At 44.2% G+C, this 22,382-nt stretch overlaps 1 protein-coding gene across 3 annotated transcripts in view; it reads left to right on the top strand.

Annotated features, from left to right (window-relative positions):
- Stac (SH3 and cysteine rich domain) overlaps nucleotides 1-22,382 on the top strand; it is a 122,230-nt gene that overhangs the window by 59,414 nt on the left and 40,434 nt on the right. For all 3 annotated transcript variants that reach the window (XM_017596138.3, XM_017596139.3, NM_001108784.1), the window contains one exon: nucleotides 21,584-21,684. In XM_017596138.3, coding sequence (XP_017451627.1) covers nucleotides 21,584-21,684 — 101 coding nt within the window. The remainder of the gene's footprint in view (nucleotides 1-21,583; nucleotides 21,685-22,382) is intronic.

Raw genomic sequence — 22,382 nt, 5'->3', positions numbered from 1 at the left:
GAAGATTCAATCGACTGGGATAACACGAAGTACGCATTTCTGAGTGTCCTACAGTTTACTACTCAGTTATCATTACAGGACACAAATGCAAAACAACACTGTGCCCATTGAACAGATTTCCTCCCATTGCTTTCCCATTCGGTCCATCCTAAGAGAATCACATGCTGCTGGTAGGGCTGGAGAGAGTTCAGCCCTTCGTTGAGTGCTTTCCTTGCAAGCATGAGGACCTAGGTTCAGTCCCCAGGACCCATGTACAGAGGCCAGAAGTGGTGACAATGCTTTTAGTCTATGCAGGAGGTGTTGAGACAGGAGGATCCTCGGGGTTCATTGGCCAGACAATCCAGGCTACTCGGGCAAGCTCCAAACCAGTAAGAGATTCTGACACAGGAAAACAAAAGTGGTGGTACCTAAAGCATCAACCCCACAGCTGACCTCTGACCTCTGACCTCTGACCTCCACACATACACAGTCAGACGCAGGGTGAAGAGAGGCGAGGGACACTGTGACCACTACAGTAAGGAGATGGTAACTGTCCCTGAGGACTCTCCCTTCTAACAGCCTTGCTTCCCTGATGCCTCTTGGCTACCGGTGAATACAGTTTAGCGTGTCTCTCTGTCTCGCTCACAAGATTTAGAGGACCTTTCAATTCCTCCAAAGCTAAATATGTTGAAAAGTTATTAAGATTGAAATCTCGGGCTCAATGCCCTTACTGTCATTCTCAACCAGAAGTACGCATGGCCAGTACTCAATACCTTTCAGATAAAAGAAGAAAGCACAAAATACTTTGAAAGCTGCATCTCCTACTATTTTTCTGATCATTTGACTGCTGCCAACAAAAATGGATTTAGAATATCTCTCCGAAAATTGCTTAAATAAAAAGGATTAAGCCAGAGGCTTGGGAAATAATGGCTTGGCTGATAAAGTGTGTGTCACACACGCATGAGGACCTGTGTCCCGATTCCCACTGTTTATGTAAAAAGCTTGGCACAACTGCACTTCGTCTGTAACCACAGTGCAGGGAAGGCAGACAGGATGCTCCCCAGGGCTTGCTAATTAGATGAGCCCCAAGTTCAATGAGAGACCATGTCCCAAAAAGTAAAATGCAAAGAGATTGAGGATGACACTGAAATCAACCTATGACACACACATAGGCACACACACATGCACATATACACACGGGCATGCACACACACGCACATGTAAATGCATGCGCAGGCACGTACATGCATAAGCGCACATGTACACACACATGCAACATATGTACACATAAGCACACACAGGCACACACAGGCACACACGTGAATACACACATGTACACACATGAACACACACACACCACATCACAGTTGTTCCAGCAGAAATAGATATAGATTAGACAGCAAAGAATATGTTTTTCCATGTCTAAAACATGGAAATATTGGCTACAGACAAACAGGGTTTGTGGGATCATGTAGGCTTGCCTGTCATCATTTCAAAGAGGCAAAACCCTGGACCCACTGTCTAAAGAAAAAACAGGGGAGGCTGGGAGGAACTACCCATTACAGTGTCTTCCTGCTCTGCCACAGATAATTTGTTTCTCATAGAAAGTTCTAAATACTATTTCCTGACCAGTCCAAAGTCTATTGAGAACTAATTAAAAACCGATCTTACAGTTCCCGGGCATAACTTTTTCTCTGAGTTTCCATGCCAGCGTAGATGTTGATAAATTCCTTGAAGACATGCTGTAATGATATGTACCTCTCATTACAACAACTGCAGGGCAAACACCTGACATACAGCATTTAAAAATAGTTGTGGGTGGGGCTGTTGCTGCAACTCAGTTGGGAGAATATCCACCTGCATGCATAAAGGCCTGGGCTTGACCTGGGTCTCGTATAAACTGAGAACGGTAGCAGACATCTGTAATGCCAGCACTTGGGTGGGAGGAAGAATCAGGGGGGTCAGAAATCCAGGTCGTTTGCAGCTGTACATGGAGTTCAAGACCAGCCAGGACTACTGGAAACTCTGCCTTAGAAAAGGTATTCATGAACAGGGGAAATTGTTTCCAAACTTACAAAAGAAAACTGATTTTAGTGCAAGAATATAGGACTATCCCTAGGCTACCTATCAGACCCCAGCCAGCCCCGGGGTCTAAGAATTGGCGTAGACAAATGACACAGGGGCCTGGCTTCCTTGCCATCCATACTTCTCTTGACATCTCTTCTGTTGTGTGTGTTGATACAAATGTGCACATTGCTCAGAGGTTCCTGACAGCCCCTGCTGTGACCTGAGCCCACGCCTGAAACGAGTGCCACATGATCCTATCCAGCTGTTAGCGATGGGTGCCCTGGCACATCGTGTGCACTCTGTAGTGTGCTCTCGCTGGGCATAGCTTCCAACTTTTTCGCATGGCTGCCGTATGGTGATTCTTTGATAATTCCATACTTCTGTGTAATCATTCTTATTACTCTTACTCTCTGCATTATCGGATGTCCCTCCCACTCCTGTCACACAACCCCGAGACCCCTCCAGACCTTTTTCATGCCCACATCCTTTTGTTTTCCTTTGTGACCCACTGAGTTTCACCAGAGCTGTCTGGGTGCCCATGGGAATTGAACCCCATGCAGCCTGATGGGTACTCCATATATGCTATGTCCTCTTCCTAAAACAGACACACTGGAATTTTATGTGTATTTCTTTTTTTTTTTTTTTGCATCTTTATTAACTTGAGTATTTCTTATTTACATTTCAACTGTTATTCCCCTTCCTGGTTTCTGGGCCAACATCCCCCTAACCCCTCCCCCTCCTCTTCTTTATGGGTGTTCCCCTTCCCATCCTCCCCCCATTACTGCCCTCCTACCAACAATCACGTTCACTAGGGGTTCAGTCTTGGCAGGGCCAAGGGCTTCCCCTTCCACTAATGCTCTTACTAGGCTATTCATTGCTACCTATGCAGTTGGAGCCCAGGGTCAGTCCATGTATAGTCTAGGTAGTGGCTTAGTCCCTGGTAGCTCTGGTTGGTTGGCATTGTTGTTCATATGGGGTCTCAAGTCCCTACAAGCTCTTTCAGTCCTTTCTCTGATTCCTTCAATGGGGGTCCCATTCTCAGTTCAGTGGTTTAATGATGGCATTCGCCTCTGTATTTGCTGTATTCTGGCTGTGTCTCTCAGGAGAGATCTACATTCAGTTCCTGTAGGCCTGCACTTCTTTGCTTCATCCATCTTATCTAGTTTGGTGGCTGTATATGTATGGGCCACATGTGGGGCAGGCTCTGAATGGGTGTTCCTTCTGCCTCTGTTCTGAACTTTGCCTCCCTATTCCCTCCCAAGGGTATTCTTGTTCCCCTTTGAAAGAAGGAGTGAAGCATTCGCATTTTGGTCGTCTGTCTTGAGTTTCATGTGTTCTGCGCATCTAGGATAATTCAAGCATTTGGGCTAATATCCACTTATCAAAGAGTGCATACCATGTGTGTTTTTCTGTGATTGGTTACCACACTCAGGATGATATTTTCCAGTTCCATCCATTTGCCTATGAATTTCATAAAGGCATTGTTGTTGATAGCTGAGTAATAAATATTCCATTGTGTAGATGTACCACATTTTCTGTATCCATTCCTCCGTTGAAGGGCATCTGGGTTCTTTTCAGCTTCTGGCTATTATAAATAAGGCTGTTATGAACATAGTGGAATTTATGCATATTTCTTGACTGGACCTACTTCTTTTATTCTATCTGTTTTAAAATATTTGGCTTTCCTGGACTACTCAGTTGTCTCCCAGGGCAAGAAACACTGGCCATCGAGCATCATACCCTGACTTTGCACTCCAAGAGTCACATGGTATAAGGAGAGAAACAACTCCAGCAAGCATTTCTCTGACCTACACACACACACACACACACACATACACACACACACACACATACACACACATACACACCACACACACGCATGCACACATACACATACATACACATACACACATACACATACACACACATACACACACACACACATACACACACGCATGCACACATACACACACATACACACATACACATACACACATACATGCACACACACATACACATGCACACACACATACAAACACACATACACACACATACACATGCACACACACATACAAACACACATACACACACACATACAAACACACATACACACACATACACATACACACACATACACACATATACACATACACATACATACACATACACACACACGCATGCACACATACACACACATACACACATACACACACATACACATGCACACACACATACAAACACACATACACACATACAAACACACATACACACACATACACATACACACACATATACACACACACATACACACACGCGCATGCACACACACATACACACACAACACACTCCACATATACCACATATGCACACATACCACACACACACACCATACTACATATATACTACATATACACATACCATACATACACACACACTACTCCACATATACCACACATATACACATATATACACACACACTACCACACCACATACACACACACACACCACACTCCACGTATAACACACACACACCATACCCACACCATACATACACTCTACACACACATACACCACACACCACACCACATACACACACACGCACCACCACCACCACCACACCACATACACAGGAGAGGGGGGGGAGGGAGGGGAATATAAAGGGTTAAGCTATAAAACAAGAGTTTTCACAGGCACACACTGCTCCTCCTGGGAAAATACAAACTTCCCAACTTGCCAAACACTATTATCTTATCCATGTAAGAAAAATGTGGGCCTCCCTTCCTGCAGACTGTTTTACAAGTAATTAATTGGCTGGGTGGAGTTTTAAGTGGTCAAAAATGGGAGGAAAGCCTAAAAGAGAATTGGTGCACAGGGAGGAACCCAGTCTCGATGTTCTGAGTGCCTTGGGGGCTGTGTGAACCAGAACGCAGCAGAGGTGGTCTTTCCAGAGACTTACGCACATTCTGCCCCAAAGAAGGTTTGGATATGAATTGAAAATCACACCATAGCTGAAATGCCCAGGAAGAGGGTTTCAGTGCATAAATAACTGCCCAGAGAGTGTGTGTTCACTCAGGACAAGCTCTAGTTAAGTAACTTACCTCCTAGATGCTACATGCTCAAATGGCAGCACGTCTACCCTGAATGCACCCTCTTTTCTCCAGTGTTCTCATTCCTTTTCATTCGCTCCAGAATATCCAGGGCATGGAAAAGAAGGCAGAGTCACTCAGAGTGGATCTGGGGAAGAAGGGGCAGGGAGAGAAGGCAGACACAGCATGGTGGCACTGGAAGGGTTTACCAACTTCTCCTCCAGTGTGGCAGAGTTTCTGCCCCTGGTCTCTGCTTCCTGCCAGAGTTTAAGATGAAACCAGGATGGGGTTGGGGATTTAGCTCAGTGGTAGAGCGCTTGCCTAGCAAGCGCAAGGCCCTGGGTTCGGTCCCCAGCTCCGAAAAAAAAAAAAAAAAAAAAAGATGAAACCAGGATGAGTGCCCAGAGGCTGCTTGCTTCTGACTTCAGAATCATTCCAGGTCTGAGGCCGATGGTCAGCAGGAATAGGACATCACCTCCAGTTAACCACACTGGGGAAGCCTGTCGGAGCAAGTGTCCTGCACAGCCATTCAGTTGCTGGAGCAGGCACTGCTCTACTGACCTACTTTAGGATGGTCCCCAAGGTTATGCAGCAACAATAGACATGACATCATAAGTGAGAGAATTGGGTCAGTAGTGTAAAATAGAGCAGGCAAGTCTACATATCTGGGGCTTAAAGTCTCAGTCGTGGGTGGGGAGAAGAGACATCCACAGTTAATTCCATTGTTTTTCCAATCACCTATTAAACACTGCCCATCCACCCATCCATAAAAGCAAAGCACAGATCATGTCCAGGAGAAAATGCAGAAGGCCATGGCTCCCTCGAATGCTCTGTCTCAACAGCATGACCGTACACAAGTGCAAGATGCCACATGGACATGTGTGTACACACGACATGGATGGACACACATACACACTTCCACCTCTAGTCAGTCAGAAAAATCAGTGTGTGTGTGTGTGTGTGTGTGTGTGTGTGTGTGTGTGTTGGCCAGACACATATATGGAGGTCAGAAGAGGCCAGAGTTAGCTTTCTCCTGCTACCAGATGGGGCCCGGTACAGAGCTCAGATGAGCCATCCCTCTAGCCCTGCCAGTTGTGTTTTGGAAACAGGTCTCTTACTGGGTTGCGGAGCAGCACCACTAATTAGGCTAGGTTGGCTGATAAGCAAACCGTGGGGATCCTCCAATCTCGACCCCCTCAGCACTGGTATCAGTCTCCCTGCCTGGGTTTTATATGGGACTGGGTGCTGAATTCGGGTCCTTTGCACTTTATAGACTGAGTTCTTTCCCAGCCCCATGAACTGTCTCACAGCTACCTACATTACAAAACTAGTTCCCACGTGTGCTGCGTCTCCTGGCTCACCCTGCTTGCCATTGACTGGACTCTCAGAAGCAAGCTAACATCACGTTATTGCTTTCCTGGAGGGTGCTTGCTCTACCTTGTCATCTAAAGACGTAGCCTCAGGCTCCTGAGTCTGACTTGCTTGCTCTAAAACTTCCAATAGCTAACAAAGGTAAAGTAAGGCCCCGCCCCATCAAACTGATGGAAAACAGAACCTTGCCCGCAACTGATGTTCACGCTCAGTGTTAAGAATGCTCAACACTGGTAAGGATAGAGAGAGGGATGTGCAAAGAGTGTGGGGGAGTCCAGGACATTATGGGGGGAAGAACTGGACAAAAAGTCATTCCCTTACTCTCAACCCTGGCATCTTTGAAACAAGGTTAGAAATAAGTACAGCACTTGGATACTCCCAGAGAAAGCGGTTAGAGTTAGACTGAAAACCCGAACCTTTATTAAACCTCTACACCAAGCATGGTGACACTCAGCTGCCCTCCCAGCTGCACAGGAGAGCTCAGGCAGGAGGAACCTGGGCAACTTAGTGATTCATTGTCCCATTAAAAATTTTAGAGGGGGCCGAGAGGTAGCTTAATGGCAGAACGCTTGCCTGGTGAGGGCAAAGCTCTGGGTTCCGTCTCCAGCACTGTAAAAAACACGAAAAATAAACCACAGCTTCGTGTGCAAAAAGAAAGTTGATATCAGTCATGTGCCAGTTTCTCCCAAAGCACCTTGCCCATCTTACTATTTGGCGACCTAGATAAATAGAATTTCTCCAGCCTTGAGCTCGGAGAACAGGTCTGAAGGAAGCAAGTGGCATTGGGAACAGGCCTTCAGAAAAGGGGAACAGAAATCAACACCAGAGAGTGTCAATAATGGGATCAAGCCACCAGGTCAGATGCCCCCCCCTATGACCATGAGAAAGTGGTCACTCGGAGGACAACTCTTCCAGAAACCTTAAGCCAAATGCACATCCCAGAAGAAAAGCTTCCCAGCTACGTATCACATTCTGATCTGATGGCCCCAGGGGCAAAGGCTGTGAACTCCAAACCCAGGAGGCCTTGCGCCAACCCAACTCTCACTGCTATTTTTAAAGCTGGGTATGGGCGAGGGGTGGAGGAAATGAGAGAGTTTTTCCACTAGTCGTCAGGAACCGAAATAGGAAAGATCAACACAGGCATTTATAAACAATGAATACCATTAATTTTTTTAAAGCTAGGACAGGGTTGGAGACGATGTTCTATAGGGGAGAGCGGGTAATATAGGCAGGGAGAGGTGGCCCAGGATCTTCTCAGCTTTACCGTGAGTGTTCTGCTTGATTAATGGGATTTCAGATTCCTCGCTGGTTGGGAACCTGGGGAGATGGCACAGTGGTTACAGTGTTTGCTGTTCATGTGGCAAGTGAGGGTGGGAGTTGGGATTCCCCAGAACCCACTGAACACAGTAGATGTGGCTGCCCCCCTGCAATTCCATCACTTGGAAGGCTGAGACCAAGGATCCTCAGAGCATGCTGGCTAGTAAGACCATCCTTAGCAGTACGCTCTGGGTTCATCTGAGAGACCATGCTTCAATAGAGTGCAGTTGAAGAATACTCCTACCATCAGCCTTCGGCCCCCTCACTTCTATTTCCTGGAAAACTTGGCACTAACTTGGGAGTTGTGCTGAGGGTTGAGGAGACGGGAAGGTTGTTTTGAATAGCTTTACCTGGGCCCAGTGACTAGATCCAGCCGTGATAGCAAGCCTGTTCCCTGTCTTGACGCATAGGGTATAGAACTGTCTAACGCGCGATGCTCTCACTGCCCAGATCAAGATCTTTCTAGGATTTGAGGTAGGGAGAACAGTGAGAAGTCAGAGTCCTTTCAGGAAGGGCGAAAAACATCAGGTCACAGAAAGCCTGCACTGAGCCGGTTCTGCTTGGCATCGGTGTGGTGTGACGCGAGTCCATCAGTCAGAGAACTTTCCTCTGGGGTGCTAAGAACCAGAATCCTCCTGCCTCCACACCAGCACTTGCCCCACTGGGCCATCTCCTCAGACCTGGCCATTCTGCCCTAAGATGTTAATTCCTTTCCCAACAGTGACCAACAATGGAGGTACCAAAACCCAAACTGGCACAGAGGTATCTCATGTTTCAACACGACCCTGCTTTTCTAATTCCTCAAAGATAGTAACACATACCCTGTTTGGTTTCTTATTACAAGGGAAAAATATGTTCATTGTGTTCAATGAGGAGATATAAATAAGCAAAAACAAAAACCAAGAGGGTTTATAAGTCTACCCTCCCCCAACCCACCCCACCACACACACACAGAAATATTACCATTTCGCTTGGTGCCCGTCTCAGCCTTTTAATGTGCATGTGCATTTTAAATGAGTTTTCTAAAGACTGGGACGTTTTACTGTGAGGGTGATATTTTTTTATATTTTTTGTGACATCACGTCGGCCATTATTAATTTTAAAATTCTCCCACTGGCCAAAAGTCTACTTTGTTAGTGGATGTGCCCGGCTTTAGTTAACTGCTATCCAATGTTGTGGTGTTTTGTTGTTTTACATCTCAACGTTATTAGAAAAGCTGGGGTGAGCCTTTTGCTAATTCTTTGAGGGTACGGTTATGTTTTAAGACCCAATCCTGAAATTGACATTGCTGTAAGCTTTTCACTCTTAGAACAAGGAAATACTTTGTCCCAGTTTACCTGACAACAGCGATGTTCTTTCCTCTCCCAGATGCGGTGCGTGAGAATAATAGTCGTGTCATATGCATCGGATAACTGGCTTTTGCTTTAGTAGAGGGGAACCGTAGAGGACTTTGTCTTCCTTTCCTTAACTCTGGTTACTAATGGTTACTAAGTCCGCCATTTATTAGATACTTAGCTTTGAAATCCATTTCTTTTGTTGGTTGTTGGTTCATGCCTTCAGCCTATTTCCATCTTTTTCTCTTTAACTTGTAAGGTTCATAAATCCTATGTAATATCCTTGACTTCACAGACAGTAGTTTCCAAGATCTCTCTCTCTGTACATTGTGTGTGTGTATGTGTATGTGTGTGTCTGTGTCTGTGTGTATGTATGTGTGTGGTGTGTGTGTGTGTGTGTGTGTGTGTGTGGTGTGTGTATATGTATGTGTATATGTGTATGTGTGTGGTATGTGTGTGTGTGGTGTGTGTGTATGTGTGGTATGTGTGGTGTGTGTGTGTATGTGTGTGGTGTGTGTGTATGTGTGTGGTGTGTGTGTATGTGTGTGGTGTGTGTGTATATGTGGTGTGTGTGTATGTGTGTGGTGTGTGTGTATATGTGGTGTGTGTGTATGTGTGTGGTGTGTGTGTATGTGTGTGTGTGTGTAGTGTGTGTGTAGTATGTGTGTATGTGTATGTGTGTATGTATGTGTGTGTGGTGTGTGTATGTAGTGTATGTGTGTATGTGTGTGTATGTGTGTATGTGTGTGTATGTGTGTATGTGTATCTGTGTGTGGTATGTGTGTGTGGTGTGTGTGGTATGTGTGTATATGTGGGTGTGTGTGTATGTGTGTGTGGTGTGTGTGTATGTATGTGTATGTGTGTGTGGTGTGTGTGTGTATGTGTGTGTGGTGTGTGTGTATGTATGTGTATGTGTGTATGTGTGTGTGTCTATGTGTGTGTGTCTATGTGTGTGTGTGTGTGTGGTATGTGTGTGTGGTGTGTGTGTGGTATGTGTGTATATGTGGTGTGTGTGTATGAGTATGTGTGTGTGTGGTGTGTGGTGTGTGTGTGGTGTGTGTGTAGTTATTGTGTGTTATTGTTTTGAGACAGATCTCATGTAACAAAGGCTAGCTTTGAACTTTCTATGTAACAAAGGATGACCTTGAAGGCCTGCCTTCACCTCCCAGTTACAGTGCTGTAGTCATGAGTTACCTCAGTGTTGGGAGTCAAACCTAGAGCCTCATGCACATTAGGCAAGCACTTTACCAACTAAGCCACACCTTCAACCATTACTACATGTTTTTATGTGATAGGTGTTAATCAATGCTTTGGTATATTGCTTTACCAAAAAAATAAATAAAAAACTGTACTTAGCATCACTCTTATTATAAATAAATAAGCTAGTTCTTAGATTTTCTTTGGATAATTTATTAGTTTCAACTCTTAGTTTCTCACCCCATCCAACTTTATTTCAAAAATCCTTCTAAATAGTAACTGTTACTTTCACCGAAAATGAGCCAGATGCCTCGTCAACACTATTTGTGCAATTCCTCCTTCATTGCTGATTAGAGAAGTCACTTCCACCAAGACCTGAATTCTTTCCTTTTCCTTCCCCTCCCTCCATCTTGAAAGCACTGAATTCTTCAAGCTTTTATTTGGCGTTTCCACCCATGTTATTGTTTACGTCATTCATTCCTCTCATTAACAATCATGACGTGGTTTCATCACCACTGTGGTTCGTTATAATAGATTATTTTTCAAAGATATGCTGTTCTTGGGTACACACTCTTCGAGATCTGTCTTGTTTATTTCAATCAATTTTTATTTAATATACAATATAATGAGTTTCACGATGACGTTTGTATGTGTATATATCATCATACTCTGATGTTCACCCGTTCTCCACACCTTGTTGTCACTTCCTATCCTCACGCAGTCCTCTCTCTGCTCCTATGTCACACACATTCCATCATTCCATTCTTTTGTTCCCCTGTCCACTCTTTAGATCCCTTCCTTGCTCTTCTAGTCTACTTTCATTCATAAGTAGGTAGGTAGGTAGGTAGGTAGGTAGGTAGGTAGGTAGGTAGACAGACATAAATATACAGATACAAACATATACACATACATACATACATACATACATACATACATACATACATACATGACAGATACATACATAGAACAAAGATGATAGACAGAGGTACATGTGCATACATGCACAGATACATAAGTACATAGATGATAGATTGATAGGTAGGTAGATGATAAATAGATAGATAGACAGATGATAGATACATACATACATACATTGATACATGATACATAGATACATTGATACATAGATAGATACATACATTGATACATTGATACATAGATAGATAGATACATACATAGATACATACATAGATAGATAGATACATACATAGATACATAGATAGATAGAGAGACAGGCAGGCAAGCAGGCAGACAGACAGACAGACAGACAGATAGATACTGTACATGAAAGAAACCCTACAGTATTGTCTATTTGAGCTCCTAGTCTGACTATTTTGCTTCCATAGTGATCTCCGGTCCTGTCCATTTCCTGGTGGTCGCATCGGAAGGTTACACTGTGTCACTGTTCTCTGCTACAGGCCAACATTAATGATTCCTGCAGCAGGTTTTAGGGAGGGACTGAGAGTTACAAGCTTTCCTCTTGGCGAATACATCAGCACCCAACTAACCTCAAACCATGATTTGCAGACAGCACTTTCAATACCACAAGAGGGTGTCTTTCTCATGCTAGTAGGAAAGTCAGAGCTATCAGTGGAAGCTCTGTGTGGGAGAGATCCCAGGGTAAGGAGAGGAGAATGGTTTTGCCGCTGTCCCTCCTGACGACTTCAGAAGAGCCCAAGACCCAGGCTTCTCTGCACTGTAGCTTCTCTTCTCTCCACTTTCATGGCACCCACCTGGCATCACAGACACCATCCAGCCTATCTGTGACCTTCCTGCTGTGCTCTCACGGCTTCCTATTTCCTGACCTGATCTAAGGATGAGGGTCCACACCCCCATTGCCCATTTTCTGCCCTGTGAGTAAATATGTGCTTGTTTACCTTGAATTGATTTGTGATTTGATTTGCTTCGTTTTGTTTTCTCTTAAGGAGCCTTTGTCCTCTTCGGCCATCTTGGGTGTAGCCCCTTGATGCAGCCGCTTGGAAGACTCTCAAGAAGGCCAAACTTAAGGCATCCACACAATCCTCATGTGTCATTTGGCCACAGCTCTTCAAAACTGTTAGCGAGACGATTTGTCACAAGTAGTCAGAGAGTTTTCAACAGCGGACTCCTACACACATTAAATAAAGTATCTTATGAAGAAATAAATATTATCTAAATAAGAACACTCATGTGCTTGATAAGTGTGGCTCACTTCGCTATGCAGTGAATTCCATAAACAATCCGTCTCACTAATGTTGGATGGCATATTCACGTGAAAATGTACTTAAGAGTAGATTTTATAAAGATGACCTTGTTCTTGAAAGTTTTTTTAATGTATGCAAGTATTTTGCCTATTCTAATGTATACGACATGCATGCCTAGTACGCAGAATCCAGAAGGGCTTTTTGGTATTCCCTAGAAGTGGCATTACAACCAGTTACGAGCCAACACTTGGGTGCCAGGACCTAAAGTGGGTCTTCTGCAAGAGAAGAAACCACTCTTAACAGCTGAGGCACCCCTCCAGCCCATTGAGACTAGCTTTTGTACAGCAAGAACTTGATTGTTTGTAACTATAAAGGAGAGATATGGGGGCATTGCACACGGGACAGAATGGCGCATGCAGATGTGTGCTAAATTGTGGTCATGTCGGTTCTTGAGTTTGACATAGCTGGGTCAGACTTAAGGAAGCTTAAGTGGTGACCCCAGAGTCAAGCGCTGCCCAGGAGGGGAAGCTCTCATTCATAGCTGGTCTTTGCTACTTTGTGGGTTCTTCTTTTTCCCACCCTTTATCTGCACCCCGGTTTCACCCCAAAACACTAGATAGGAAAGAAGGAAGGATAGAGGGGAGATCTCTGAATCTAATTCCTCTCTTCTTGTCTCACCCTTGACCATGGCTACTAGCAAACGTGACCATCCTCCCTAAGTGAGCAGCAATCACCAACCCTGCGTCTTGGGGCCCTCAAATGTACAGGCCCTCTGAAAAGTTCCCAGAATTCCCAACATCACACACCCACAGAAACTTCTTGCAGCAGGCAAAACCACACCTCTGCTGGGGCACAACACAATTCAGAATCGGCTGCGACTGCCAGTCCAAAGCAGCCCCACATCCCTTCACCTACATCTAAAGCTGCCCCTGTCCCCTACAGATGAGTATGCCTTCATGGGCTCCCTCATCATCCAGGAGATGGAACGGGAGCTCCTGGGGGAAGGGCTGAGTGGGGCAAAGGTGCGGCTGTTGGCTGGGATTAAAATGGAAGCATTCTCATAATAGTTCTATGGGTTTCTTTAAAGAAACCAAAACGTCAGAATTCTCAAAAACGTCAATCCACTAACTCAGAACTGAGGCTTCGCAAAAGGGCTCAGAGCACAAGGCTGCTGTGGGAACCTTTTAATAGTGTAAGACCTACTTAATCTACCCTGCCATGCTGTCTTCATAAATTACGCATGTATATACATGCACACATACCTGGATGTGAACATCCAAATATAGCTTATGTGTGGAAGCCATAGGTTGTTAAACAGAATCCTATTTTTGTATTTTATTGTCTTACAAATCTAGTATTATAAGAATCAACTGAAATCTTGGGAGATGGCTCAGCCGGGAAGAATGAGGTCCTGCATTCAAATCCCCAGTCCCCACAAAGACAACCAGGCAGGGCTGCAAAGGCCAACAACCCCAGAGCTAAGTGGTAGAGACAGGAAAGTCCCCAGTGCTGGCTGGACAGCCAGGCTGGCTGAAATGGCAAGCCTCAGCCCAAGGACAGCTCTGTCTCAAGTTATAAGGTAGAAAGAGATGGAGGGAAGTTTGTCACTCCATTCTTCTCTGTTTGCCATGTATGTGCAATGGGCACACACACAACCAGGTACCACACACATACTACACATTAGCACATACACACAATAATAATAATAATAATAATAATAATAATAATAATAATAATAATAATAAAACCAAGATGAGAACATGGTTTTGATTAAAGGAAGAACTATTCTTTATCTTTTTATTTTGTGGGTGCAGCAGAACTTTATGGATGGTATTCAAGAGAGTAAGGAGGGTTCCCTAGGCCCCTCCTGTTATTATGGGGTTCTGGGATGGAATTGTGAGGGAGATGCTCAGTATTGGGGGCCAAGTTGGGATGGGGCTCCTCAGCAACTGAGGGCCTCTCTCTTGCTCTCAGTATCCTTGCTGGGCTCGGGTGGGTGGGTGGTCTATTGTTTCCTACTTCTTGGAGGCCATGTAGGGAATAACAAGTCCCCGAGTAGACGCATAGCACACCTGGGAGCACGGTGCAGACAAAAAGAACTAATGCTCTGCCATCCTTGACTGACAGAAACTGGAGGGGGAAGATTCCTACCTCAGAGGACTGCTAAGATAAGAGGAGGGGTCTTGGGGCATATCTCCCTGAGTGCACCACATCTCCACTGATCTTGGAAGCTAAGCAGGGTCAGGCCTGGCTAGACCTTGGATGAGAGACTACAGAAAGACCAGAAAGCAAGACCAGAAAGCTCCCCAGCCAGTGCGTCACATTCTCAGCATTGGCTCATTCTTTCCAGTGGAGCTACCAGCTACGGCTGTCCCTGCCTCCCTAGTTAAAATAACAGTTTACATACAAATCTCAGGGCTCGTTTATTAATCAAATGAACAAACCTGCAAGGAATTATTCATCCCAGTACATGAAAGCCTAACTGTTTTTTAATTCTTTTTTTTTTTTACGGCATCAAGATAAGAATTCAAGTTTCTGACTTCTGGTGCAGAGCTTCCCCCTCTGGTGTGTCCATGTGTGTCTGTGTGCTCACTGACAAACTCTGATCGCTTTTCCATCAAAGTCACCTTTGTCCATGTACCAAGTGACAACATTATACTCCCTGGCTTCATCTGCATTTGTTGGCCTTTTGTGACTTTAGGACCTTAGAAATAGTCTTTATATCGTTATATCAACTACAACTGGCATGTGAAGATAATAGAAGTGCACCCCGTATTCTGTATGTGCTGGTTGGTAATTATTATAAATGTCATACTTAGAACTATACATTCTAAGTAACGTGAGCACTTTATCATACTTGCTTTACTAAGCGAGTAAAAAGCAGTCCCCCCCACTGATAGAAATTCCAGTTACCCATAATCACCACTGAAATGTTTTCATGGGAAATTCTGTAAGTAGACAAGTCACGGGTTTTAAATTGTACACACTGCTGACTTAGTGTCCACCCTGCCCCATTCTGGACTGAAGCGTCCTCTCCCCTACTGCACTGATCCTGTGTAAGTTACCTGCCTGGTTGTCGGTTATCAGACCAGTTACATCACTGTTGGTCATCCCATTCGACTTCATCATAAGGCTTTAGAGCACCTCCCATCACAGGAAGAGAGAGAGAGAGAGAGAGAGAGAGAGAGAGAGAGAGAGAGAGAGAGATTGATTTGTAGTCACATAAATTTCACTATGGTATAATGTTATGGTTATTTTATTTTATTATTAGTTACGATTGTTGCCTTTGCTAGTCACAATAATTCATAAATTAACTCTATCATAGGAATTAGTAGGAATAAAAATAGTGTATTTAGAATTCTGTACTACCCATGGCTACCCATGAGAGTAAGCAGGCGTGTGTGTGTGTGTGTGTGTGTGTGTGTGTGTGTGTGTGTGTGTGTGTGTTTACACAGGTTTTAAGTATTTTCCCAAGCCAGCTGGGTGTTGCAGCACCCGTCTGTAACTCAAGCACAGAGGAGGATCATGCTAACCTGGATTACACAGCAAGTTTGGAGTCTTGTCTCAAAGGAAAACGTTTCCCTAAATCATAGTGGGGAAAGCTTTTTTTTTTCCTTACCTGACTTCCATTTACTTTCATCCAATGAGTTGCAGTGCTAATTCTATAACAGGAATTGTAGACAGATTTATAAAATTCACATTTAACCATTGTGTGTTGCTAACTCAAATACTACACCACGCCTGTATTTCTTTCACAAATGGTTTTTCCCCTTTCTCCAAGTTATTTCTGCAGTTAAGGGCCCTCGATTGTTAACCCTTGCTTTATCTTTAACTTAGACCTTATATCGAATGTCCCTAATAGTTAAGCAATGCCTCAATGTCAAAATCTTTTCAAAATTGACGTAGACAAACTGAGCACACACCTGTAACCTCAGAATTCAGGAGGGGAAGTTAGAAGAATGATAGAGCTAGATCAAGACCAGTCTGAGCTATATAGCCAGACTTGGTCTCAAAAGAGAACAAAATAAAACACATGCACACATACACACACGTGTGCATGCATGCATGAGTAAGAGTTGAGATATAGCTTAGTGGTAGGGCCCTTGTCAATCATATTCAAAGCCATAGATTTAATCCCCAGCACTACCAAAAGAAAAAAACAGGATGGCCAGCTGTAAAATATATATTCATTACATTTCATTAATGGAGTGTCATTGTAATGAACAAAAATATCTATTCAGCTACTGACATGAAGAAAAAACTGTGTATATTTTTGTGTGTGACGAGTGTGTATGTATGTATGTATGTGTATGTGCGTGTGGAGTGTGTGTGTGTGCATATTTGGGGGTGTGTATGTGTGTGTGTGTATGTGATGTGGGAGGTTTGCATGTGCAGTGTGTATGTGTGTGTGTGTGTATGTGTGCATGTGGTGTGTGTGTGTGTTTGTGTGTGCGTGTGGGGTATTCGTGTGTGGGTGTGTGCATGTAAGTGGATACGGGTGTGCATGTGAGGGGAGTATGTGTGTATGTATGAGTAGTGTGGGGGTGTGAATTGGAGCACATGTAGAGGTCTCAAGTGTTGGTTACCCAGGGCCAACTTGCAGGGATTCTCCCATCTCTCCTTGGGAATGCTAGGATTATGCACATGTGCTATGGTGTAAAGAACAAATGAGATTTACATAGGTTCTGAGAATGCGGACTCAGGCCCTTGCTCCTGCACAGTAAGTAATTGCTTTAATGCCTGAGCCATCTCCCCAGACCTGAGGGGGATACTCAAGTGTTTTCTCTCAAGACTTATGTGTCAACTTCTTCACACTGTAGTTTTCAACATTTAATTCTGACTCAGTAACCCCAATAAAACAGCCCAATATGTAGCCCGAACCACTGTTGTACTGGCCTCTTCCTACACATTTGGAAGTTATGTCTAACCCCAACTTGTAACTCCCAAAAATTGTCTTAGTTTATGCTACGACCTCAATAGTCCCTGGAAAAACCTATGAATTAAGTAAAAACTTGACTCATTAGTTGCTGTCAGCTCCATACATCACAAGCCCTTCAGGTCTACTCTGATCTTGTTTCGTGTGTGTGTGTGTGTGTGTGTGTGTGTGTGTGTGTGTGTGTGTGCCCATATGTGCATGTGTGCATTTATGTGCATGTGTTTATGTGCCAGAGTGCTCATGTGGAGACAGAGGGCCACTTGCAGGAATTGGTCTCTCCTTCTACTGTGTGGCTCCTGGATATTGATTGACTCAGCCGTCCGACTGAAGAGCCAGCCCCTTTGCCCACGGAGGCATCTCGCCCTTCCTCTCATCCACCTTTTCACACAATAGCACATGAGAAGAAATGGAGACAGATAGTCCTAAAAGTGCAACAGTGGAAACCAGCTTGTCAGAGACTCACTCTGAAAGGCACAGCCACCACCCTGGTTGCATTGTGACCTTCACAGCCAGAGCTATCAGTGACGCACCTCTGCTGTGTGTACTGATTAAAGAAGCCTTTGATGACTTTCTGCTGTAGATAGGATTCATCTCTCAGGCCACCGGAACCACACTTGCCTGTCTTCCTTGTTCTGCCCTTTCTGAAAAAGCATTATCGCAACAGTTAAATCACAATTGTGTGTAGATTTGAAGGTCAGTTTAGGTGCTATGATTCACCACTGATATTTGCTGATTCAAATGTTTTACTATGATCCATTTCTCTCCTTACATATATATTATTTTCCCTCAAATTAAAAAAAAGTCCTTTCCACTCTCTTAATTTTCTATACCTCTGTAATTTATAAATACTCCCACAGATCTTTCAAGTGCTGCTATCTTTTATAATGTCCAATGTCAATAAACTTCTCTGTTCCTTTGTTTGATCCTTCAGGTTTCCCTCTTACTTCATCTTGGAGCGCTAGCCTGGGCTACTGCAGAGTTATGTGGACGACCCCACCTCTCTCCCATGTCTGCTCTACACTATATCTCCTGCTTTTTTTTTAATTTCTTGCCTTATTCTCTCATTTTTCTAAGGCATATTCAACAGTAGTTATTTTTAAGAATGAGCACATAGAAAGTATTTTTGAAGAAAGGTCTAAACTTTGAGAAATATCTGTATTCTGCCATTACATAGGTTTGGCAATTTAGCTGGATATAAAAATCTAGGTTGGCAAATAAAAAATAAAAAAAAGAAATCTAGGTTGGATTTTTCTGCCAGAACTTTGCAATTTGAATGTTTTCGAGGTCCTATGGCCTTGCAGTTTCTAAACTGCCATTGTGAAATTCTGTGTCCATGTCTTTTTTAAATTGCTTACCACCGTGGATTCGCTAACTTTCTACCTTCCAAATAAATATTAAACTCACTTCTACACTTCCTGTTTTTATTTCATTTTACTGAGACTTTGATATGATTAAGTGTATTGTCCCAATCCAGTACATTTACTTATTTGAAATCCAGTAACATCCTTGTTCCTAAGTATTTAAACCTATGCAATCATTTAAGATGTTCACAATCATGACTCATCTGTTCACTTGTTTATCAGTATATCAGAGGCATGCACCCCTGCTTATATGTAGAGGTCAAAGGACAATCACAAGTATCAGTTCTCTCCTTTTATCAGTTCCAGGGATCAGCAGCTTCTGAGGGTTGAACACGGGTCCTCCTACTTGCAAGACAAGCCCTTGACCATCTTCTCTCTGCCTCCAGCCCCTTCCAGTGCACTTCTGTTTCACAGTATTTCCGATTTATGCTTATCTGATTAGGACATGACTTTGCCATAGGTCAAAGGCCGTCTCTTTTATGACACTGTTCTGTTAGCCACCCTGAGGAGAGAGGGTTCTCCTTTGAGGATGAAGGCTGTTAAAGGGATAAAGGTATCGGTTGCATTTTTCAATTTGAGGAGCCACAGTGGACATATTAAAAATTCAAAACTAGGTTTTTCTCTCTAGTCAAGCATAAGGGGAACATGTAACAAGGTATTGGTGATGGAAGGGTAACAGAACAAGATCCGGCCAGACCATCTCCAAATCTTTCTAGACTAAACCAGGACGGCTGCAGTGATCCAAATCACTCCTTCCCTATTCTCTGAACGTCAGAGTAGAAGCTTTTCCCCCCTTCAGTGGAGCTTGTCATGGCACAGTGGAAACGGGGACACCTAACAGTGAGTAATCACTGGTTTTTCTGACTCATTCCATGAAGCAAAGTACAAAAGCAAGCCGGAAAACCAAAGTCAGGGGAAGGAAATGCATGGAGGAAGGAAGAGGTGCTATCATTTATAATGACATCATTTCAGAGGAGAGCTCACAGTGGAACAGCTTCGCTTTGAAGAGCTGGCTTACGCTCTTATGTAGACACAAATAGCAGGCTCTGAATTGAAATGAAAGTCGTGGCTTCCAAGGCCAGCCTTTGAAAGAATAGCATACTTTACCTGAATGATTATTCTCGGAGACAAAGGGGGCTTTCCGCCACTGCGTATAAATAAGTAACGTGCCTTCGTGGCGTGTGTGTGTGTGTGTGTGTGTGTGTGTGTGTGTGTGTGTGATTGAAAGAGAGAAGGGAGGGAGGGAGAGAGAGAGAGAGAGAGAGAGAGAGAGAGAGAGAGAGAGAGGGAGAGAGAACAGCTTTCCGTCTTCAGGTATAACAGCAACAGGTTCCCTGTTAAATGGCACTTCCCTAGGGGACTTTTCAGGTGACATCTTCCAAAGGATTTCTAGTTCTTTGCCTATTGTAGAGCTTGCCCCGTTGCTTTTCCCAGGTGAACTGTGGATCCTTGCATTTCTCTGTTATATCATCTGATTAATCCCAAATTCATCTCCACATACATTAAGCAATCCTGCAAAAATAGGAGATGTTAGAGCCAAGCTTCAAAAGAGAAAAATAAGGTAGGGTCTTTATTGCCTTGGGACAAATCATCCCTTATGCCCTCTAACTTCTTATTTTTAAAATTAAACCATCAGATAGAACTTCATATCCTCTTCTAGCTATTAAATACTCCTTCTATGGTGTTGCAGAATCTACTCCCATGAAGGACCTCAAATGGGCCACTGTGGCTTCACCACATGCTGTGACTAGTTTATTTAATGCGTTGTGTACAGGACAAACCACACATATTGTCCCTGGTTTCACTGGGCCCCCATCCAGAGGGAGAGGAAGACCAGAGCACACTTCCAAGTAAATACTTGTTACTACTTATAATAACTGTTATAAAAGATAATCCCGGGGCACTGCTCAAGGAACCTTAGGAGGTCTGGGTTATAGCTCAGTGACTGAGGAGGTACCTGGCATGTGTGGAACCCCAGGTTCTATGTCCAGCATGCAGTGGGTGGGGCATAAAAGGAGAGAGTGGAGAATTGGAGAGGGAAAGAAAAAGAAGAAGGAGGAGAAGGGAGGTAAATGGGGGAGGTGGGAGGAAGGGGAGGACAGTGGAAGAGGGAAAGGGGACAGAAAGAGGAAGAGAGGGTAAAAGGGAGATAGAAGGAATGAGGAGAGAGAAGAAAATATTTAGACAGAGGAAGGGAAATGCTTGGTATAAATGACAGGTACAAGTATTGGCAGAAGAGCATCCCAGATATGAAGCAGTGTATGCAAGGGCTTGGAGGGGCTAAGAAGCTCATGCGTCCAGAGATCTGAAAGAAAGCCACATGGCTTACACCTCATGAGCATGAAGGATCACAGGCTTCCCTCAGCTCACATCACACTTCCCCCAGCCTGGTGAGAGAGGTAAGGTGTCAGGACCAGTGCGACTCAGTAAAGATCAAGAGAGAAGAGACGATTGCCTTCAAGAACAGCCAAGAACATGGATTTGCTAACTTGGGTTAAGACAAAGAAAGCAAGGTGGCTCAGATTCACTAACATCGCGATAGCTAAAGGAGAATACCTTACAGAAAACGTAGGTTGGGGGAATGCATTCATTATTTTACATTTTGGGCATTTTCGAGTTTCGTGAGGAAAAAAAAAAAGTTCTCAGAGAAGAATTAACTTGTTGAGAAGTACCACTTTCTTTCAGTGATTTCGGACCAGATGACAGGAAAGGACAATCTGTACCTAACCAAAGTTTGCTGTGTGCCTGACAGGAACACATGCTAAGCACGGACTACGCTGTGGAGCCTGCAAGATGAGCATTCATCACAAGTGTGCAGACGGCCTGGCACCCCAGCGGTGCATGGGCAAGTTGGTAAGGGCTGGTGCCAGACAGAGCCCAGGAACTCACCCCCACCTGAGTCCCTTTCCCCAGGAAGCCACACCCTATAATCCCCTCCTCAGGAGCTCTGAGGTTTGCTCATAAGCAGTGAGCTGCCACTCAGCTGAACTGGCCCAGTGATGAGCAGAGGTGTGTCAGTCTCTGTAAGAAAACCCACGCTGACAAGGAGTCCTGTCCTCAGAAGGGTGTCAGGCATGTCTCAGATGGGATCTTCTCAGCTGTAGTACTTATGTTCTCCCCTCCTGGGCCAATTCAAGTTTTCAAAGAGAAAATTAAGTATTCCGTGAGCCCCTATCAGCCCATGCAAACTAGGGTGCTTTGTTATAGCTGGGTTACTGGGTGTTTAATTGGCTGTCGTTGGAGTGAGGGTAGAGAGAAAACCAAAGCGACCCCACCCCCACCGGAATGTACAGAAGTCTGCCTCCTGGGACAGTCTGGGCACATTCTGCTCAGACCATCTCAGGAGTGAGGGCTTTGGTCCCAGTGCACCCCAGAACACATTTGAAGACCACTGAACCCAGAGTGACTCACACATTACATCAAGAATGTCTACCATAGAGAATAAGCAATGATCTTTAGACACGGTTAAGCCCAGCCCAGGAAAGGAATTCTGTTGACTTTCCTGGCTCTAAGGAAAAGTTCACAGTAAGTTAAGTACAATATCTTAACAC

The sequence above is a fragment of the Rattus norvegicus genome, chromosome 8 (assembly GCF_036323735.1).
Source record: "Rattus norvegicus strain BN/NHsdMcwi chromosome 8, GRCr8, whole genome shotgun sequence".
NCBI lineage: Eukaryota > Metazoa > Chordata > Mammalia > Rodentia > Muridae > Rattus > Rattus norvegicus.
The sequence above is the reverse complement of the archived record's forward strand: the minus strand, read 5'-3'. Positions and strand labels throughout refer to the sequence as shown.